The following is a 23103-nucleotide window of genomic DNA, read 5'->3' as shown; positions in this document are numbered from 1 at the left end:
CAAAAAAGATTAACAGTGCATTATAGAAACATAGAAGCTGGTTGCAAAAGTTGACGACAAGATCTATTTTATAACTTGAGTATGGCCTAATACTATTAACCTGAAATAAATATATTTATAGCAATTCCCTTGATACGAAAGATCTACATGTTGCCTTGGGCTTTTTTTTTCTTCTTTTTTTTTGCTCTTTGGTTGGGTTTTTGTCTCAATGACAATTCAATTTATATTCTTATCATAGATATAACTGCATGTTAAAATAAGAATATGAAGTGTGATAGGCCATCAGACACATTCTTTCCAGGGACCAACAGGCGTTATCAAGCTATAGGTCCCCGTATGGCCTTCGACCATTAGAAAAATACACACTTTATAGAATGAAAGCTCCAAGAGGTCTTGGGATGATAAAAAAAACATAAAAGATGAGCGAGAAAAAAAATAGGGATACCGCATGGAAATTGGAAAATGGTCCGCAACATTAATTTAGTCAACTCACTTAGTTGAAATTAAAGACCTGGCGAATTTTAGCCTTTTGCAATGGATGTGATGTATGTTTAAAAAAAAATCATGGTTTGTTTGGACATTTTTATAAATCAAGTCTTGTTTTTAAATTATTTGCAAGTAAGTTTTAAGTCATGAACAAATAATCACTCACAGAAAGACGTCAAATCCATCAACAAAAGAAAAAAATTAATAGACGACCGACAACGCACAGAATATCATGTATGTGTTCCGGACCATATGAGTATTTGGACCATACGCATATATCATGACCATAAGGGTATACTAATATGGTCCAACCATACACGTATGGTCCAAATACTCATAAGGTCCAGAACATATTTTATTTGCGATCACAAATGCACGAAGACGTCCATTTCTATGTAAATTGGGTCGATTTTTTTATATAGATAAGATGAATGCGTTTCTGTTGCCAAGTGTTTTTCACAAGTATAGTAGCAGTATAGCAGAACGGTTTAAGTTTCCTATATACACCAAATGATACATTTTGCCAATACAATAACGTAAATGCATGCAAATTTCACAAGGTTTAATCCAAATAGCTTTCTTACTATCCAATAACTTTCAAGTACAAAAAAGACAGGGCAGAAGTATATTTTGTCTTTATGTTTCGTATTTGCACAACTTTTGAAAGTGGATTATGCATTCGTTCTAAAATAAAATTAGAGCAGATAAAAGTTAAAAGATTACATAACTCGACAATCGCAATTGTTAAATCCGAAAAAGATAATCAATCAATACATGCATTCAGTAAGTCATTCTTTTTTCTGAAAGAACATGGCTTTGCGATATCTTATTATGAAAATTGATTGTCGAAACATAACAAAAACACAAGTAAAGGACGTTTAGTTAATCAATACAAATCAAAACACAAATTCCTGATTAGTATTTCGAATTATTTTATACAGGCGTTGAGAACCTTTGGTGACCCCACGGTTTAAATGTTTATATTAAGGACGTCGTGAGCAATGGGCGTTATAGACGAACGTTCACCTAATCTGTCCCAGTCAATGGGATATTAAAGTGCGCCAATCAATGTCCATAGCCACACTGTTATGAATTCGATACTATTTATTGTTTCAATCACCAAATGCTCATGAGTAATTAGACCATAGGAGTTATTTTTTTAATAAATTGATATGTTTTAGTTTAAACCGTTCTCCTTACGTAGAATAAATTAAGTCATTAAAAATTTGGCATTCAATTTGGCTTGATCATCAACATGGTTAGCGGTAGAGGTATTCAGCAAAGCAAATAGTAGGAACATTCGGTTGATAGTTAACCATAGTACCAATAACTAAATGACCACAATTGTCAAAAGCTAAACTCCATGGTATATCAGTTATTCCAATCGATTTAGATGTAATTGTTTCCATTAATTGTCCCTTGACATCATAAATATAAATTTCTCCATTTGCCTCATTACAAGCTACAATATCGCCCGCTCTGGATAATGTCAATCCCCTTGGCTGAAAACGCACACCAGGGCATGTTACTGTTCTTGGATATTTGCTTTGCCCTTCAGGATCAAACATAAGTATCACTCCCCCATTTATGTCGTTACCTGCTATCACTATATCATTGTTGGGGTGAATAGCAATTCGGTGGGGAATAGAAAAGCGTACAATATTGTCATGAATTGATGGGATTCGCATAATGACGGTCCCATTTTTAGCCATTTTCACAATTTCTCTTTTTGGAGATGCCTGATATGAATACTCATCGACAAGGCCACAGAAAATAAAGTCATCCGGAGAAATTGTTATACATGTTGGTTTCAACGGTTTTACACATTTGAACTTTTTCAGCTTATAATTTGAGGAAATAGACATTATACTGTTGTTACTTCGATTCGTGTATAATATTTTATCCTTGTTCCGATCATAGCAAAAGTCATAAAAATCACACTGTGGATGCTTAAATTCTTTAACGATGGTGAGTGTTTTTGATGAATTGTATGTCACCTTCAGGATGCTACCGTAAGCCATTCGTCCTATCCATAGGGTATTTTGGTCAACACAACATATATTTGAGACAAGAGTTGGAAGATTTGTATCAAATCTCAAGTATGGGCGAATGAACGACGTTTTCTCCGTAGTCTCTTTTGTCTTATCAAACTGAATATCCTTTGACAGCAACCTCTGACGTCTACTTTTGTTTGGAGGTTTTGTTATTAAACGTTTCTTTTTATGTATGTTACATTTCTCCAGTTGTGTTTCACTTTTTAAATCCAAAGCTTTTGATCTTTTCCTTTTTATCATTCTATTAATTGTTAAAGAAGTTACTTTCAAATGTGTCCGTTGTTGTCGTCTTACCTTTACAGTTTTGGTTTTCTTTGGTTTTATTGAGTCGGGTTTAATATCTTTTGAATGAATCCCTTCGGATTTTCTTGTACGATGATGTTGGAGGGAAGACAGTCTTCCTCTTTCTCTTTTTCCAGTCCTTAGTATTGAAGAATCTTTCGAGTTTCGTTTATTCTTTTTGGCAGCTGTTGTTGTAGATGACACTGATGCTTTAGCTACCTTTGTTTTTGTAGATGGCACTGATGCCTTAGCTACCTTTGTTTTTGTAGATGGCACTGATGCCTTAGCTACCTTTGTTTTTGTAGATGGCACTGATGCCTTAGCTACCTTTGTTTTTGTAGATGGCACTGATGCCTTAGCTACCTTTGTGTTCGTAGATGGCACTGACGCCTTAGCTACCTTTGTTTTTATAGATGGCACTGATGACTTAGCTACCTTTGTTTCTGTAGATGGCACTGATGCCTTAGCTACCTTTGTTTTTGGTTCTTCTATTCTCTGGTCACATTTCCGTTTTCGATGATGAGATGTTGAAACCACCGAACTTTGTAATGACGTGTTCGATACTAATTTTTTATTTGTTTTAACTACAGACTTTGTCTTTTTCTTACGCATCTTCTTGTTTTGTTCATTCGTCTGTTTGTTGCTTTGTGATGTTCCTCTAACAGTTTGCCTCGTAATTCGTGGTTCCATTTGAATAGAAGGACTAGTAATAATTTTTTATTATTGTTTAAATCAAAATTCAGAACTGTGAATCTTCGACAACACCTCATTCCATCTCATTCAAGTATAGGTTCATCTGAAAAATTTATTTATACCGTTTTGTTAATATATGAAAATAAGATTCAGTATGATAGCCAATGAGACATCTCTCCACAACAGATAAAATGACACAGAAATTAATAACTAAAGGTCACCATACGGCCCTTTAGCAGTGAGCAAAGGCCTTACTACATAGTCAGCTATAAAAAGGCTGTGAAACCAAACTAACTCCCAAATAGATATAGGAAGATGTGGTGTGAGTGCCAATGAGACAACTCTCCATACAAATAACAATTTAAAAAGTAAACCATTATAGGTTAAAGTACGGCCTTCAACACGGAGCCTTGGCTCAAATGTACGTAAAACACTATCAACGAAATAAACGAAAAACACCGATTTACAGGATTATGACTTAGGACATTTTATTATCGTTATATTTCTGTTTAGAATCCCTTTCTTGAATTTTTTTAAATCACGAACTGATTGACTGTAGCAGGTGCTGTATTAACGTCCAGTTTTCAACATTATGTAACACTGACGACAATAAGACCGGAACTGTATGTAAGAACACTGTACCTGTATGTTGTACTGTGAAATCGGCTGGTCTTATATCGTCACAGAAAGCCCCATAATGAACAGTTAAACCATAAAAACTTAACAATAAGACATACCTTCTGATTCAAATTGTTGTTTATATTTACCTGTATGTAAACCAAGTATGATCATGTGATATGTGTATATATCATAGATCAATAATTTTACCTCGTGTGTAACTAGTTTAATCTCAAAGTTTAAGCTTTGTGAAGGAATCCAATTAAACACAGTCTAACACATATTATGTTGTTGTGATCTTATAAATACTGTATGTACAAAATATTACTTCAGTTAACAATGTACCATGTTTGTATGATTCCTTGATTTAAATTAGGGATGTCAACGAGTACTCGAAATGATACTCAACTGATTGGGTTTCTTTTAGAATGTTGTTGCTTCCTTAAATTTAAACAACAAATATTTTTATTGATCGCGCCTCCCATGAAATTATACATTAATCAAAATTAATGAAAATTAAGATTTGATTCCAATGTTTGCATAAAAATGTCATTTAAAATTCATCCAAAGAGAGGTACATGAAGGATATATGAAGAAGAGTATTTTCCCCAGGTTTACACCTTTAGGTAATCTAACTCACTCTCCAAGCTCTGTACCATCAGAGTATATATTTTCATCATCAGAACTGTTAGTTTCCTAACAAAATTGAGTAAATTGCTACATCCAAGGAAAAGTTGACTTACGAATATTCTCGAATAAGAACAAATTCGATGCAGCCTGTATCGACCCTCAAAAAAAGATAACGGAATCAGTAAATTATTATCATCACCCCTGTTTTTATCATTAAATGTGTGTTTACTGTTCTCAAATACTATTGTTGAAGTGGTCGGAGTAATATTTTTACCATAGATATTAATTGGTTTCTTGATTAGATTACTACTAGTTTACATAATTTGTACATATAGTAAATTCCTTTGACTACTATCTAGTCCTAGGTAATAATGTTTAGGGTTTTACTATCACACGACAACGACTCACAATACATTAATATAATACAAACTATGATTTTGTGTTTCCATTTTGTAAATAATTTACCGAGCGAGAACTCGAGTAATCTTCATCGAGTTGACATTCCTATTTTAATTTAACTAAGACAAAAAACATTATTTAAGTTGATGTTGGCTTCACCCATTCTCCTTACCTAATGTTTCCCAAATAAGTGTTATTTTTAATTATACAATACTTGGTCATGTTTTATAAATATCGAAGAGTGGTCGAGGGTTTTAAATATTCATAAAAAATGACCAATTATTGTCTGTCCAATTGAGAATGTAAAATATTCAAACCTTCAAGAAAAAATAAATCCTTTCTAATTGAAATAACTGAACCTTGAATTATCTTTAAAAGAGTTAATCTAAATTATAAACATCGTTTATAAAAGAGGAGATGTAAACCATATATGTAATGTTCTCTTTCGAAGCACTAGGATAGTTTTTAGGGAGAAAAATTGTGGTCTTTTTTGCCTCGGGTAAAATAAAACACATTGTACTTTATACCACTTTATATCATTTTGAAGAGCACATAATGTGATTAAAAAAGGCCTTTTCAAGAATATGTATTTGTTTATTACTGATAAAACTTTATAAATAGATATTATGGCTATCTATTCAAAATCAAATGCTTAATTTTTTATTTGACGAAAGTGTTGGGTTTTTTCGCAAATTGCCTTTGCTTTATGGATCAACCGTCATGGTTTCTTTCAAAAGATTGACTTTGTGATTTCGTATATAAAAAAAAAAGAAGATTAAATATATATGCTCCTAACCTTTAACACATTTTCATTTGTTGTGTGTTCAATATTTGTACCATTACATACATTTTGCAATATTCAAAAACTCTATTTTATCATTTTTTATAGTTCTATTATCTTGTTTTCATTTTAAAAAAATTGACAAACAACAATACTCATGAATTTGGTTAGTTTGCTCTTTTCCTGTGGACATTTCCTCAGTGGCTTGTTATGCAGTTTTTTTAGGATATTTAGTAGTTCACTTTCATAATTAATCTAAAATAAAGAAGTCATTCATGTATACCATTTCATGGACTTTCACTATGAAATGGTATACATGAATAACTTGTTATTCTAATATGACGTTTATCTTTCGCTTAATGAGTCAACCCATGCTCTAATTCCAATAAAAACAAGAATGTGTCCAAAGTACACGAATGCCCCACTCGCACTATCATTTTCCATGTTCAATAGACCGTGAAATTGGATAAAAAATATAATAAGCCATTAAAATTAGAAAGATAATATCATAGGGAACATGTGTACTAAGTTTCAAGTTGATTGGACTTCAACTTCATCAAAAACTACCTTGACCAAAAACTTTAACCTGAAGCGGGACAGACGGACGAACGAACAGACGAACGAACGGACAGACAGACAAACGGACGAACGGACGCACAGACCAGAAAACATAATGCCCCTCTACTATCGTAGGTGGGGCATAAAAACTGGTTCTGGCTTAAACTACACTTTGTTCGTCAGTTTGAGTGAAGCTTAATACAAGCGGATTCTAGTTTATGTTTATGACCGGTTGACAAAGTGTTTCCTTTGAGTTTTATTTATGACGTCATTGAAAGTACAGGTTCGCGTCAAATTCAATAACGATGTATTTTATATCCTAAATATTTCATTTGGAACCGTATATTAAGAATGACCATAAATTTGTCATATTAGATCAGAAATAATTCATTGGGTTATTTTCAGACATGGTATTCCCCATCTGCCATGGTATTTGCTAGCAAATACCCCGGCACATGGAATTCCCTAATGACAAATACCCCGGCAGAGAAAGGAAAATGTCAAAACATAGAAATTGGTGAAAAATACCATGTCTCTCATCCAATCAAAATACAGCATTATTACATAAGGTGGAATTATTGATAAAATTGTTTGCTGTCATTTTGATTTGATCGTTATTGCAAAGGTAATGGGGATTTTATAATTTTTGAATCGTACCACCATGATGCCGTATGACATAACAACAGAAGGAGAAGAAAAATAAACCAACAGGATATTCGAACTTGTAAGTTGAAAACAAACTGAAAATGCCATTGCAAAAAAATATACAAATATACAACAACGACGAACAGACAGATAACAACTCAGAAAACAAATAACTGAGGAACACGAATCCCACCAAAACCAGAAGGGATCGCTTGTTTTGTAGAGATAACCAGACCTTCTTCCACATATGGTACCAATATTTGCTCATGTAAGTACACATCAGATAATAAGTAAAATTCAGTAGGTCACATTCGAGAAAGGAGACGGGATTGATAATACAACAATTACAACATTATTACAGTTCCGTCATCAACTGTGCAACAGATATTTTTAACGATGAACTCGTGATAATTCGAAAAAAAAATTTTGAAGGGTAATTCATAAGTCAGTATTTATATAAACGGAGGGAGTATTTTGCTGTGCCGTATCAATTCTTTATAGTTAGTTTAAGGTTAATATTTATCAATGGTATTTCAATTTAAACAGCTAGGTATTCTTTCATTTAACTTACGCAGTTTGTATTTACTGTTTCAATTACCAAATGCCTATGACTAATAAGGGACGACATCAAAAGATCAATGTAGGATAAAAAACTTAAATCAAATAGTTTGGGGGTGTAGGGGTCAACTTTGATGCAAGTTTTGTTAATCTGAAATCGATTTTACATATATCCCTATTGGTCAATCAATTTTTTCCAAATTAAGTTAAGAGGGGGGTGTGGGGGTCAGTGAAAAAACTATGTGAATTAAGTTTTTTATCCTTCATTGAACTTTTGATGTCGTCCCTAAGACCATTATAGTTGATTTTTTTAATAAATTGATATATTTTTAGTTGTAAGTGTTCTCCTTTACACAGAATAAATTAATTATCGAATAATTATGTGGCATTCAATACGGCTTCGTCATTAAGTAAGAATTATTTATTATAGTGACATGTGTATCACAACATACATTTATACAATTATATACATAGCAATTGATATTTACACCCGGCCCATTGGACCTATATTTCACTTTAGCAATATTATATCATATCCGAAAACGTAAAAGTTTACAAAAAAAAAATACAGAATTAGGCGTAAAGTTGTTTTTTCTATGAATGAAAGCTGAATTTTTTTCGCTATTAATCATTAACATGGTTAGCGGTAGTATTTTTATAAATGAATACGTGTTTGGCTATTAATCATAAACATGGTAAGCGGTAGAGGTACTCAGCAAAGCAAATAGTCGGAACATTCGGTTCATAGTTAACCATAGTGCCAATAACTAAATGACCACAATTGTCAAAAGCTAAACTCCATGGTATATCGGTTATTCCAATCGATTGAGATGTTATTGTTTCCATCAATTGTCCCTTGACATCATAAATATACAATTCTCCATTTGCCTCATTACAAGCTACAATATCGCCCGCTCTGGATATTGTCAATCCCCTTGGCTGAAAACGCACACCAGGGCCTGTTACTGTTCTTGGATATTTGCTTTGCCCTTCAGGATCAAAAATGAGTATCACTCCCCCATTTATGTCGTCAGCTGCTATTACTATATCATTGTTGGGATGAATAGCAATTCGGTGGGGAATAGAAAAGCGTACAATTTTGTCATGAATTAATGGGAATCGCATAATGACGGTCCCATTTTTTGCCATTTTAACAATTTCTCTTTTTGGAGATGCCTGGTATGAATACTCTTCAACAAGGCCAAAGAAAATAAAGTCATCCGGAGAAATTGTTATACATGTTGGTTTCAGCGGTTTCACACATTTGAACTTTTTCAGCTTATAATTTGAGGAAATAGACATTATGCTGTGGTTCCTTCGATCCGTGTATAATATTTGATCCTTGTTCCGATCATAGCAAAAGTCATAAAATTCACATTGCGGGTACTTAAATTCTTTTACGATGGTGAGTGTGTTTGATGAATTGTATGTCACCTTCAAAATGTTACCATAAGCCATTCGTCCTATCCATAAAGTGTTTTGGTCAACACAACATATGTTGGACACAAGAGTTGGAAGATTTGTATCAAAACTCAAGTATGGACGAATGAACGACGTTTTCTCCGTAGTCTCTGTTACCTTATCAAACTGAATATCCTTTGACGGCAATCTCTGACGTTTACTTTTGTTTGGAGGTTTTGTTATTAAAAGTTTTTTTTTCTGTAGATTACTTTTCTCCCTTTGTGTTTCACTTTTTAGATTTAATGCGTTTGATCTTTTCCTTTTAATCATTCTATTACTTGTTAAAGAAGTTACTTTCAAATGTGTCCGTTGTTGTCGTTTTACCTTTGCAGATTGGTTTTTCTTTGTTTTTATTGAGTCAGATTTAATATCTTGTAAATTAGTTTCTTCGGTTTTTCTTGTACGATGACGTTGGAGGGAAGACATTCTTTCTCTTTCTTGCTTTTTTGCTCTTGGTAGTGAAAAATCCTTCGAGTTTCTTTTATTCTTTTTGGCAGTTGCTTTTGTAGATGGCATTGAGGTCTTAGCTACCTTTGCTTTTGGTTCTTTTATTCTCTGGTCAAATATCTGTTTTTGATTATGGGATACAGAAGCCATTGTGCTCGACACTATTTTCTCACTTTTCGTAGCTAATGATTTTGTCTTTTTATTACGCATCTCCTTTTTGTGGTCATTCAGCTGTATGGTACATTGTAATTCATCTCTAGCAGTTTGCCGAGTAACTCTTGGCTCCATCGGATTAACAGGACAAATGATAATTAGTTATTAGATTATTGAGGACTGTGAATCCTTCTCATTCAAGTATAGGTGCATCTGAAGAAAAAAGATTCAGACCATTTTATCATATTAAAATGAGAATATGTGGTATGATTTTTAATGCAAAAACTCTCCACAGGAGACTAAGTAACACAGAAACTAACACATATATGTCATTGCAGGGCCTTTAACGATGAGCAAAGTCCATACTACATAGTCAGGTATAAAAGACAATGACATGACAAATTTGACACAATTCAAAACGAGAAAACTAACGGCCTAATTCATGTACAAAATAATGAACGAAAAGAAATGTGTATAACAGCCACAAAAGACAAACACTGATTTACAGGCCCCTGACTACGAACAGTAACTTTAAATTATTATCATATTATTATAAGCCTTGACCAATCATACTGCGGAGTGCGTGTCCATGCAATTTTAAGTTGATTGCAACACTGTTTTGACTTGAGACTTTGCTCAACACAAAGCAAATAATATTATACTTGATATAAACAAAAATATGTCCATAGTACACGGATGCCCCACTCGCACTATCATTTTACATGTTCACTGGACCGTGAAATTGGGGTCAATGCTTTAATTTGGCATTAAAATTAGAAAGATCATATCATAGTTAACATGTGTACTAAGTTTCAAGTTGATTGGACTTCAACTTCATCAAAAACTACCTTGACCAAAAACTTTAACCTGAAGCGGGACGAACGAACGAACGAACGAACGGACGAACGAACGAACGGACGAACGAACGAACGGACGAACGAACGAACGGACGAACGGACGGACGAACGGAGGCACAGACCAGAAAACATAATGACCCTCTACTATCGTAGGTGGGGCATAAAAAAATAAACAACACGTGACAAATAATTGGCACGAATATATTTAAAGCCGCCTTAATTGTTCTTAACGATAAATGATTGAACACGTAGCCTTATTTTATCTTTTGGCACATGAGATGGCTAGGGTTAACAATCAACACTATTTTATTGTTGAGGCCTACTAGTAGGGTTCAATGTCTGGATATGGTGATCCAGGAATGCTGTGCATGGGAGCCTAGCTCAAAAGCTCGTGTTATTGTTTTTTGTTGGTTTTTTTTGTTTTTTTGGTGGGGGGGGGGGGTATTTTTTCAGAGGAGGAACGATTAAAAACACGATAAATGTTATGGATACCATCACTAATTGGTTGATCTATAATATCTGTCTGTGTCTAATTAACTAACGACATTTTTACCACGTCTTAGATTGTGGTTGGACATCAATGTCGTCTGTCGTCTGATTAGTACCGAGTGTGACCTATAATTAGAAAAACTGTAAATTTACTGAAATTATTACCGTGAAAGTATGTCCTCCTAGTTAAACTTACGTGTGGTATTTCACACATGCATGTATTTAGTCTATTTATGTATATATCTATATATGTACCATTTTCTGTAACTTTGTACTTAGTTTATGAGAATAAAAGATTCGATTCGATTCTTATTTGTCAGTATACTCGAGTAAATTTCCATTATTTCGTCTCAATATTAATTTCAAGAAGCCTTTCATTACCATGAAAGTTATTTGGACTATTATTGTGAAACTATCGATCTCATTTTTTAATATAATTCCATTTAATTGGATGATTTTCAAGATTGTATATACGTCATACAATTACATCACTTAATATTCCATATTATACTAATGTGTGCCAGTTGAAGTAAAAACATGCAACTTTATCAAGGATTGTTCTTAATTCAGTCTGCGATTTTCACTGCAGAAATATTAATTATCGACATGCGCATCGAGAACCCGCTTGGTGAGGTGATATTAAAAGGCTCAAACGTAAATAGTTTGCAAGCTTACGACGCTTTTAATATGTATTTCTGTATTGGCCTTGTTATTGGTCCGAGGCTTGCTGTATACGGCTGGCCGAGGACCAATAACAAGGCCAGTACAGAAATACACGTAATAGTATCTTTATTAATTAACTACAGTGTTACAATATTTTTTTAATTTCATTTCAAAAGAGATAAATATTACCTTGAAGTGTAACTATCCAAAACTCAGTGTGTTCCTTTTTATTATAAACTCAGTTTGTTTCTTTTTATTATATTGTTGATTTTCTTACAGATGCAATACATATAATGATCAGTATCATCTGGTGCTGCTTCTATGTGCATTTTCTCGTCTGATGAATTTTTCTACCTTTTTCAGTCACTATAAAGTGTTACAACTTAAATTTAGACGCAACACATGAATATTAATTGGAAAGGTACTGCCATTGCATGTGTTATGCAGAAACTAATTTAAAATCGATGTGTACAATCGTTCATCGTCACGAAATTAACTTTGTGATAATCTACTCGTTCCCCAAACCTGAAATAGTTCTTTTTCGTTCATTTTTTTTACATAAATAAGGCCGTTGGTTTTCTCGTTTGAATTGTTTTACATTGTCTTATCGGGGACTTTTATAGCTGACTATGCGGTATGGGCTTTGCTCATTGTTGAAGGCCGTACGGTGACCTATAGTTGTTAATGTCTGTGTCATTTGGTTCATTTTTTTTACATAAATAAGGCCGTTAGTTTTCTCGTTTGAATTGTTTTACATTGTCTTATCGGGGCCTTTTATAGCTGACTATGAGGTATGGGCTTTGCTCATTGTTGAAGGCCGTACGGTGACCTATAGTTGTTAATATCTGTGTCATTTTGGTCTTTTGTGGATAGTTGTCTCATTGGCAATCATACCACATCTTCTTTTTTATACTATCGTTTGTTTGTAAAATACCTTTTAAATGAATGTTACCATCTTTCGCCTGAAATGTATGCTATACTGACATTTTCAGCATGTTTAAGATAACTAAATGACAACTGCTGTTTACTTTCAGTTTGTGTTTATCGTCATTTTCGATGTTAAATCTAGAGACGTTCCGAAATCCTGCACTTGTGTCAACTCGGCCAATATAGAATAACTCGGCCAATACAGAAACGAATCTATATTGGCCGAGTTTACACATTATATTGCATAGGCAGTTTTCATCATATTAAGTCGAATAACAGTGTAGTTAATTAATAATATCTAATATCGATACGCTATTGAAGTAAATAATAGATTATCTGCGTGATGTCATTTAGTATATTGAATACTTTACAGAGGCGGATTTAGGGGGGGCAGGGGGCCCGGGTCCCCCTTTCTTTGGAAAAAAATTGGTTACTTATATAGGAAATCACTGAAGCGTGACTCGAGCGGGACCCCTCTTCGGTCAGTCAGTAGGCCCCCACTTATGAAAATTTCTGGACCCGCCACTGATTTAATAGTACAAAGTATAAGCTTATGCCTATCTATCCGACATTCAACATTATGTAAAACTGACCATAATAAGGCTCAAACTGAATAGGAATATCATATATGTGGTACTGTAAATTCGATTTGTCTTATATTATCATAGCAATCACCAAACATGAACGGTTCAACCATAAATCCTTAACAATAAGACATACCTTTTTATTTAAAGCCTTGTTTACATTTACCTGTATGTCACTGGGGTAAAGCTGATGACCGTAACTGCATTCACGGTCATCCCAAGATGTCGGATGAAAAAATAGGTCAGTATCTGTATTGTCTGTTACAGTGTTTCTATATTATTTTCTTTACAAAGGAGACATTGATACGATGTAAATTTATAAAAGATTCACACGGAAATCACAAATTACTTCCGAGAAATGTGCATGAAACAGGAAATTCGATTTAAAAAAATCGCTATGATGACCGTAAATCACAATCGAGATGACCGTATCAGCAATTCATAACAAGGGTGACCGTAATTGCTTAAAAGATGACCGTAATTTGTAAAGGATGACCGTACTTTCTAAATGATGACCGTAACTTTTAAAGGATGATCGTCAATTCTAAGAAATATCCGTATTTGTATAACTACTATTTTTGTATCAAATGATTAATGGTGTTGATATAAAACGTATTTATATGAGAGTATTATCCTATAGGTAGGAGGAAATAAGACGTGCTTTAAATACAAAGTTCACCATATATATTTTTTTTACGGTAGAGGGTATAATTTTTAAAATGAACATGCAACAAGACATGCACATGACCAAGTGGGGAAACCATGCAACAAAAGCGCGATTAAATGACACCTTACAAGTATAATAAAAAAAAAGTGTGCTGCACAGCCTCCAACTAAAAGCCAAAAGATTTTTGTTTATTTCTGCAATTCCTTGTAATGACATATAATAAATGCACTTTTTAACAAATGCCAATGGATGTACACCCATTGATATTATATCGTCTTTGATTTGTCTTCTATCTTATCTTGCAAGTAAAACAACAGAACCTGTTTTTAAAATACTACGACCAAACTAGTGAAGGCACCAGCAAAATAGATCCTTAAAATAGTCTTGTGTATATAGCGTATCACAAGGGGCAGGGACGGATTAAGCCATTTTCAAAAAACGCGGGGTCCCAACCCAAGGTAAAGGGGGTTCAAACTATGTATCCCCATTCAAATGCACTGATCGGTAAATAAAAAGGGGGTTCCAACCCCCGAACCCCCCCCCCCCCCCCTTTGGATCCACCACTGAGGGGAACCTTGTCAATTTGTATATACAGCAATGTTATTCATATATAAAGACAAACTAAGATTTTAATCTGCTTCCTCTGGAACCATACACACAGGCTCGATTACCAGATATTCATATGTTTGATTAGTGTTTTTTATGCTCCATTCATGGGCATTATGTTTTTCTGGTTTGTGCGTCCGTTCGTTTGTTAGTCCGTTCGTCTGCTCGTTCGTCCGTCTGTCCCACCTCAGGTTAAAGTTTTTAGTCGAGGAGGTTTTTGATGACGTTGAAGTCCAATCAACTTGAAACTTAGTGCACATATTTTCTATGATATGATCTAGCATAATGCCAAATTACAGTTTTTTTCCCATTTTAACGGCCCACTGAACATAGAAAATTATAGTGTAGATGAGGCATGTAATAGAGACACATCAGAGGGACACATTCATGTTTCTTCAACTTTTCGTCGTATCTCTGTCAATTTGTATTAAAATTTTAAAGTCGTTATCAATAAATATTTCATTGTTTACGAGAACTTTGCAATTTACTATCATTGTCATGAACTCAAAATACGGCAAATAGTTTAAAATAAATTGATGAAACATGTTTATATCCGCTAACTAAGCCCCTATTGAGACAAACACAACAAAAAGCTATGAATACAAATACGGATATTCTTAGAATTGAGGGTCATCATTTACAAGTTACGGTCATCTGTTTACCAATCACGGTCATCCTTGTTTTATGTTACGGTCATCTTGAAAATATTTTGATATTGATTTACGGACATCTTAGCGATTTTTTCAAATTGAATTTCGCGTTTCCTGAACATTTTTCGGAAGTAATTTGTGATTTCCGTGTGAATCTTTTATAATTTTACATCGTATCAATGTATACTTTGTAAAGAATGATATAGAAGCACTGTAACAGACAATACAGATACTGACCTAATTTTTCATCCGACATCTTGGGATGACCGTGAATGCAGTTACGGTCATCAGCTTTACCCCAGTGTATGTGTAGATGTCTTACTATAGGTCGATCATGTGATATTTGTATATATAAATAAATAGTTTTGCATAGTGTGTAATTATTTAAAGCTTTGGTAAATGTATTCTTTCTATTACAATCTATCTTTTATTATTTTTCTATGGTCTTATGATCACCTTACATACTAAACGTTTCTTCGCTTGACAATGCATCATTTACATTCATATAAGAGTACTAGCCGCGAGATATGCTGAGCCTCAAAAGTTTAGCAACAAACGTAAAAAAAAATATTTCATTACAAAATCATAACAACATTTAATTTAAATAATTACAAAATGGAATTATGACATGTCAGAAGTAACATGAATGTTTATCAATTATATTCACTAGTAATTTCTTTGTATGGAGCGCAGTAGGGTCAAAGTGCGAAAATGGGTATAGTGATATTCAAAATCAATTGCTCGTCCATGCTCCACGTGCATTAATGAAGAATTGACAAGTACCCCAGCAGCTTTCCTTAGTCAATGCACTACTCAATTGGCCGGAACAGACTTGTCACGTGTTGACGTAAAGCGAAGACAGCGCTCCTTATTTGACGCTAGTTTTTTTGTGGTCTATGAGATTTCGATTAATCCTGTTCAGTTGCAATTTGTAAATTTCTGTTTGTTAGTCTCTAAACTGTTGACTTATGCACTTTAAATCGAGCTGCGACGTCAGTAACACTCAATCCGGCATCAACCATTCCAAGTGCTTTCTGACGGTAATTTTTGGGGAGGCCTGGTTGACGCCCAATACAATTTTTTCGAACGTTTATGTGTTTTTCTTACCAATGGTGAGTCTCTAAACGTTAGTGAAAAATGAATTTAGAATTTCGTTCTAAAAGGTACTGAAGCTAAAACATCAATAACACGTGCAAAGCTTAAATGGCGGGAAATCAATCAGCCGGGAAAATGTACGACTGTTTAAAATAACAGGTGAATCTTAAGATTATATCAATGATATCTAAATATTGTTTTCGGCAGAAACAACAAAAAACAATATATAAAAAAAAAGTGTTGCTAAACTTTTTTGTCTTAGTATATAAAAAAAAGTATGATCTTTTTTTTGTTCAATCATTAATGAAAGTGAAAAAGTGAAATAGTAATTTGCTATTAGAATGCAGTTTAGTAAAATTTGTTAAGTTAAGCTGAGAAACATTAATGATGAATTATTATCTTGCAACTGAATTATTCGACCGTATTGAATCCGTATAATGTGAACTTCAATTTAACCCAATACATAAAGAGGAATAACGTATGAAGTGTGCATGTTCAGTTATTTAGAAAAATATTGCAAGTGAAACAAAGGTAAATCATTTAAGACTGACTCGTAGATATAAGAAGATGTAATGAGAGTGCCAATGAGACAACTCTCCATCCAAATAACACTTTATTAGAGTAAGCAATTATAGGTCAAGGTACGGCCTTCAACAAGAAGCCTTGGCTCACACGGAACAGCAAGCTATAAAGAGCCCCAAAATTACTAGTACATAACCATTCAAACGTGAAAACCAACGGTCTAATCTATAAAATAAAACGAGAAACGTGACACACGTATGAACATACAAAAAAGGGAAAACTACTTTGCATCAGATTCCTGACTTAGGATCCACAAAAAAATAATTCATATACAGGTAAAAACGCTGATTAACATATATTTTATAATATATTATATGAAATTAAATAGACTAGAAAAATAAAATTGCACGTGTTCACTTTCTATTTATATCTATATTCAAGTTTATATCGCTTATCGAGGGTCTTCGGAGGTCAACTAGAGAGTGATGTAGATGGCGTAAAGACTAAATTACACACGAAACAAAGCTACATATTATCGAGCCCATGACTTGTAAATTGTTTATTTCAGACTTTTTACAATTTGGATAAATCTTTCACATGGTTATAAATCAAACATGAGAATTAGAGTTAAATCGATTAACATGAATTTGACAGTTAATTGATCCATACTACAACAAACCCATGTTTACAGGTGAATAGCAACAACATAGCATTAAGATTGAATGGTGGGACTTGGCAAAAAAAAACATGGCTGTAATCAAGAAGTTTCGAACTATTTGAATACCTTGTTGCTTCTTCTCGATCCTACATATGATTACAATTAAATATTAATATACCTTGAATATATTGACAAAAAATCTATTGGTTGATACGTTATCACGTGACATGGAATAATTCAGTTAATTTTCATTTAATAGCAAGGAAGGACAAATAACCCTTAAAATTTACACAAGTGGTGAATAACCCTTTTATTCACCGGCGAATAACCCTTTTGAGTTTCAAAATGTGTATACGAGTTATCTCCCATGACAATGATGTCACAGACGCAAAGAAACACAATTCAGCGTTCACGTTACACTTAAAGCACATGTGAGGAAATGTGGCCCCTAAGAATCGATGAATATCCAAAATTGTCAACCCTTAAAAGTTAATTCACTTCGGGCTGCACCCTCAGTAAAATAACCTTGGCGTGTTGACAATTTTTGATATTCACCTTTTCAACGGCCATAATTGTATAAAATTTTTCACGAAATTATACAAGGTATAATAATCAGCATTGTATACCGTGGTTTTCTTCCTGTCTTTTGCACGTTATTCAACATCTTGAATATGAAATCGCAACCTGTATCAATTTTTGGCGTAGCGAAAATTGTAAATGTTCAAACTCATCATTTTTCTTAAGATATTGCTACAAATTATGCATCAGCTCCATGTAAGAAATGCATTCCTACTGACGATAAGGATTCATATTCATCCTTATACAATTTATGCACATTAACGATTAATCTGCGTTAAAGACTAGATTTGCAAGTTTGAATACAAGAACCTTTAACGGAAACGTCTATATTTTTTTGTTTTAATTTATTCATTTTACCTTCCAATCCCATTTTTCTCTCAAGAGACAGGAAACAATCCCTTTGATTTGTTTACTAAGATTCATCGACTTAACACACACACAAAAAGCCAAATAGTTATCAAAAGTACCAGGATTATAATTTAGTAAAATTAGTTCTTTTAAGATACAGAAGAGTATATTTTATCATTTTCATACATACTTTGAAATCGTTTTTTATTTTTTATTTCAAATAAATGAACCATACACATACAAACATAACGATACAAAATTCCTAGATAAGACAATTACAGTTTATTTGTAGTCACATTCGTTAAATTGAAATAATTAAATTCATGTGTATATACAAAACGAAAAACGAAGTACATATGGTAATTGATAACATTGTTTTCTACAAGCAATATATTACCCATTTTTATTCTCAATTTAACTGTCTTAACATTTAGCCGTCAAGGTATTCTGCAAAGTAAATCAAAGGAGTATTTGCTGTGCCAATGAGTAAATGACCACATGGATCAAATGCTAAACTCCATGGTCTAGCGGATATTCCAATCAAATTTGATTGTACTGTCTTCATCAATTGTCCTTTGGAATTGAGTATATAGAATTCGCCGTTTGCCTCATTACAACATATAATATTGCCTCCTTTAGATATTGTAAATCCAAACGGCATAAAAGGTACACCAGGGCATGTAACCGTGTTTTTAAACTGTTGTTGCCCTTCTGTATCAAAACTAAGCATAACTCCCCCAGTTTTGTCAGAAGCTGCTACAACTATGTCATTGTTTGGATGAATAGCAATTTTGTGCGGCATCGTAAAACGTACCAGATTATCTTGAATGGATTGGATTCGCATAACGACAGTGCCATTTTTGGCCATTTTTACGATTTCCCTGGATCGTGATTCTTCATATGAATACTCATCTACGAGGCCGACGAAAATAAAATCATCAGGAGTAACTGTTATACATGTTGGATACAACGGTTTCACACTTTTCAACCTTTGCATCTCATATTTTGAGGAAATAGACATTATGCTGTTATTACTTCGATCTGTGTATAAAATATGATCCTTCTTCCGATCATAGCAAAAATCATAAAAATTACACTGTGAATGTGTAAACACTTTAACAATGGTGAAAGTTTTGAATGAATTGTATTTTACCTTCATGATACTACCGAAAGACATGTCTCCTATCCAAAAGGTGGTTTGGTCAACACAACATATATTAGTTACACGATCAAGATCGGGTTTTAAACTAACAAATGGACGAATGCAAGGAGATTGCTCCACAATCTCTTTTCTCTGTTTTAATTGAGTTGTGCTTACATTTGGCGGCGAACTCCATGGTCGACGTTCGTTTGAAGGTTTTGAAGATGTATGTTTCTTTACGAGTGTGTCAATTTTCTGCAACTGTGTATTATATTTCATTGTGCCAATCACGGATTTCGACTTTTGCGTTTTCGTCATTTTATTAGATGCTGCAGTAGTCATTTTATTAGATGCTACAGTAGGTTTTTTCAAAGGTGTCCATTGTCGTTGTTTTACACTTGCAGCTTTAGGGTTCTGTCCTTTTCCTGAGTCAGGTTTAACATCTTTTGTTTCAGTAACTTCGTTTTTGTTTAGACCAGGATGTTGAAGTGCAGACGGTCTTGCTTTTCCCCTTTCTGTTTCTCCTGTCCTACGTTTTGCAAACGCTTCCGAGTTATGTTTATTCTTTTTATCAGTTGTTATTGTAGATGACACTGATACTTTAGCTACCTTTGCTATTGGTTCTATTATCCTCTGGTCATATTTTCGTTTTCGTTGGGCGGATGCCGAACCCACTGATTTTTCAAATGACGTGTTCGATGCCATTTGATCACCTGTATTAACTATTGATTGTGCATTCTTTATACGTATCTCTTTGTTGTGGTCAACATACTGTACGCTGCCTTGTAATAATGCTTTAACTGTTTGCCGTGTAATTCTTTGTTCCATTGAAATAAAAGGATAACTGATTATTTTGTATTGCTTCAATCAAATTTCAGAACCATCAATCTCCTCATCCAATCTCATTGAATACAGGTGCTTTAATCAAATGTCAGAACCATCAATCTCCGATAAAATCTTCATCCAATCTCAATGAATACAGGTGCTCCAATCAAATGTCAGAACCATCAATCTCCGATAAAATCTTCATCCAATCTCATTGAATACAGGTTTTTCAATCAAATGTCAGAACCATCAATCTCCGATAAAATCTTCATCCAATCTCATTGAATACAGGTACTTCAACCAAATGTCAGATACATCAATCTCCGATAAAATCTTCATCCGATATCATTGAATACAGGTACTTCAATCTAATGTCAGAACCATCAATCTCCGACAAAATCTTCATCCAATCTTATTGAATAACAGGTTCATCTGGGGGAAAATCATACTGTCTTTACTTTTCGTTTAATTCATTATTATAAGCTTTGGCATATCATTTTTTTTTATTGTAGGTCTTATAGGGATTTGCGGAATGTTGAATTAAAATGCGATGAACTTAATTGTTCATTTTACTTTTTTGTTGTTGTACAAAACAAGGGAAAAGACTACATTTAAAACGAAAAATAACCTTAAAGATTAGAAACAGGGCACACATGATGCATATATTCCTAAACACTTTACGGTCATCTTTATTGTCTCGATCTGTTCTACCTTCAGTTCGCATGGTTAACGTCAAATATGGAATACTTATGACGTTAATTTATCTAAGTATTCAATTTTGATTTATTTTGCGTGGTTCATGTGAAATTCACCTGTTCAAAGGAAAAAAATCCTTTCTTTTAATTGGATCCATTCTCAATTCTCACTTTATTTTTTGACAACAGGCTCTGCATTGAAGAGCTCCCTGCTTATTTAAACAATGTTTTTTGGGGGCTCCGGTTTTCGAATATGGAGCCTTGTTCTGAACAAAGTTATAACGGCTCAAGATACGCGCATTGGCACCGAGCACCAAACCCTGTGGTTTTGCCATATTTTCTTACATGAGGTGGGTTTTTTCAGTGATGAAGAAATTATTCTGAATGAGCATTTTCCATTTACTTTATGCTAAAATGACAGACTCGTGAAATCTAATAAACGATTTTCATCAGATGAACACAAGATTAAAATCAATAATTTTAAAAAATTCATCATTAGAGGGATAGTGATATATGTGGACAAGTTCATTTATATACATATCATCTATTTGATATTATTCCCAACTTTGTACTTAGTTTATATATCTATTTTGCCCTATATTATAATGATCCTACTATATTGAACATATTTTGTATTATATGGTTCAATGAATCCAAAATACTCTATTTGGGCTCTTTGATATTTACTCACCACTGGCTATTGGACAAACTACCTTACTTAATAGTTGTTTTATCTGGTTCTATCTAGTTTAACAGTTCACCTATTGACTATATATATTGTACTTTTTACCTATTTTGTCAATGCAGAATAAGAAACACCAGAAACAACACTAAGAGTCGTAGCCAGCATTATAAGATATTTACATTTAAGGGATTTTCAAATTAGTTTATGGTTAAATGTTTTTGACTTAAATATTGTATTTAGTTTCATTTACTTTGCTAATTGTATTTCAAACTTTATATTTTCTTATTTACCTGTCATTAACTTTCAATGTCGTATAGTATTTTATATAGAAGTATGGTAAACTTACTTTAGTGAACAGTTTTCATTAGCATTGATTAACAAATTGTTTACATTCAGAGTTGTCATTTAACTGTATTTTGCATTATTATTTATTTTCAATTGTGTAATTAAACATAATATACATTAGTTGCTACAAAATGATATATTCATATGCATTTCTATGTAAAGTTGTATTTATTTGTCATTATCTGTATATTTCAGATCTGTCGTTGCTTTCTATGTTATATTTATTAAAATATATGAACGTTCTGCATTCAATTTATCTGAGCCTTATTCCACCTGGTCACATATAGTTGGCGAACTAATTCCCATTTGGCCAAATGGGAATTAGTTCGCCAACTATATCACTATCCCTCAAATGATGGATATTTTAAAATTATTGTTTTTAAACTTTTCAATTGCTGTTTTATTACGTAGAACTTAGTATTCACTTAAGACTATACATGTGTTCATCATTTCAAATGTTCATACCTACACACATAGGCCTTTGTGGATCTATAAATATGCTATACGATGTATTTATCTTGAACTATGTATTAATCGATTGAAGTTTTCTTGTCGTCAAGGGCCATTTAAAATCATCCAGAATTGACAAATTTACGCTGGTACTATATTTTAATAAGATGTACTTAAATTTCGTCGTACAATTCCATTCCATTATCATATCAATCCCCAACATTAATCGTTTAAAAACTTATACATAATATAAAATATTAAGACCTACCTTCTTATTCAAAATGTTGTTTACATTTGTTACTAAGTATGATCATGTGATATGTGTGTAGTGTATAGTTATTAACTAAGTTAAGTCTTGTACTGTTCGTAATTAGCTAACGTGAGGAACTTTAATGAACAACAATATGATTGCACTCAAAAATATGAATTTCTTTTGTAATATTTTTTAAGCATTTACTTTATTATCCCCACCTAACATAACCCTAATTTGTCTGATGAAGGTTGAAGATTTAATGCTAAAGAACAGATTTCAATTATTTAGGAAGGGGTATT

The 23103-nt window shown here is 33.3% G+C and overlaps 1 protein-coding gene across 4 annotated transcripts; it reads right to left on the bottom strand.

Moving 5' to 3' along the window:
• Nucleotides 1-1633: 1633 nt before the first annotated feature.
• Nucleotides 1634-22863, bottom strand: LOC139490630 (uncharacterized). Of its 4 annotated transcripts, none has more exons than XM_071277526.1 (2): nt 22820-22844; nt 1634-3618 (listed from the first exon to the last, which is right to left on the bottom strand). In XM_071277526.1, exon 2 carries the CDS (start codon nt 3510-3512, stop codon nt 1746-1748), a length of 1767 nt encoding a protein of 588 aa, XP_071133627.1. In that variant the 5' UTR covers nt 3513-3618; nt 22820-22844; the 3' UTR covers nt 1634-1745. The 4 variants fall into 4 exon arrangements, with proteins under 4 accessions (XP_071133627.1, XP_071133626.1, XP_071133629.1 ...); XM_071277525.1 differs by lacking the exon at nt 22820-22844 and adding an exon at nt 4253-4502; XM_071277528.1 differs by lacking the exon at nt 1634-3618 and adding an exon at nt 8111-9978 and having other exon boundaries at nt 22820-22863.
• Between the last annotated feature and the right edge of the window lie 240 nt (nt 22864-23103).

Source organism: Mytilus edulis, chromosome 10, assembly GCF_963676685.1.
Source record: "Mytilus edulis chromosome 10, xbMytEdul2.2, whole genome shotgun sequence".
NCBI classification, from domain to species: Eukaryota; Metazoa; Mollusca; class Bivalvia; order Mytilida; family Mytilidae; genus Mytilus; species Mytilus edulis.
This window is presented reverse-complemented; position numbering and strand designations above follow the sequence as displayed.

What these genes read in the sequence shown, in the direction of transcription:
- LOC139490630 (XM_071277526.1), bottom strand. Translation starts at nt 3,512, where the DNA reads ATGGAACCACGAATTACGAGGCAAACTGTTAGAGGAACATCACAAAGC.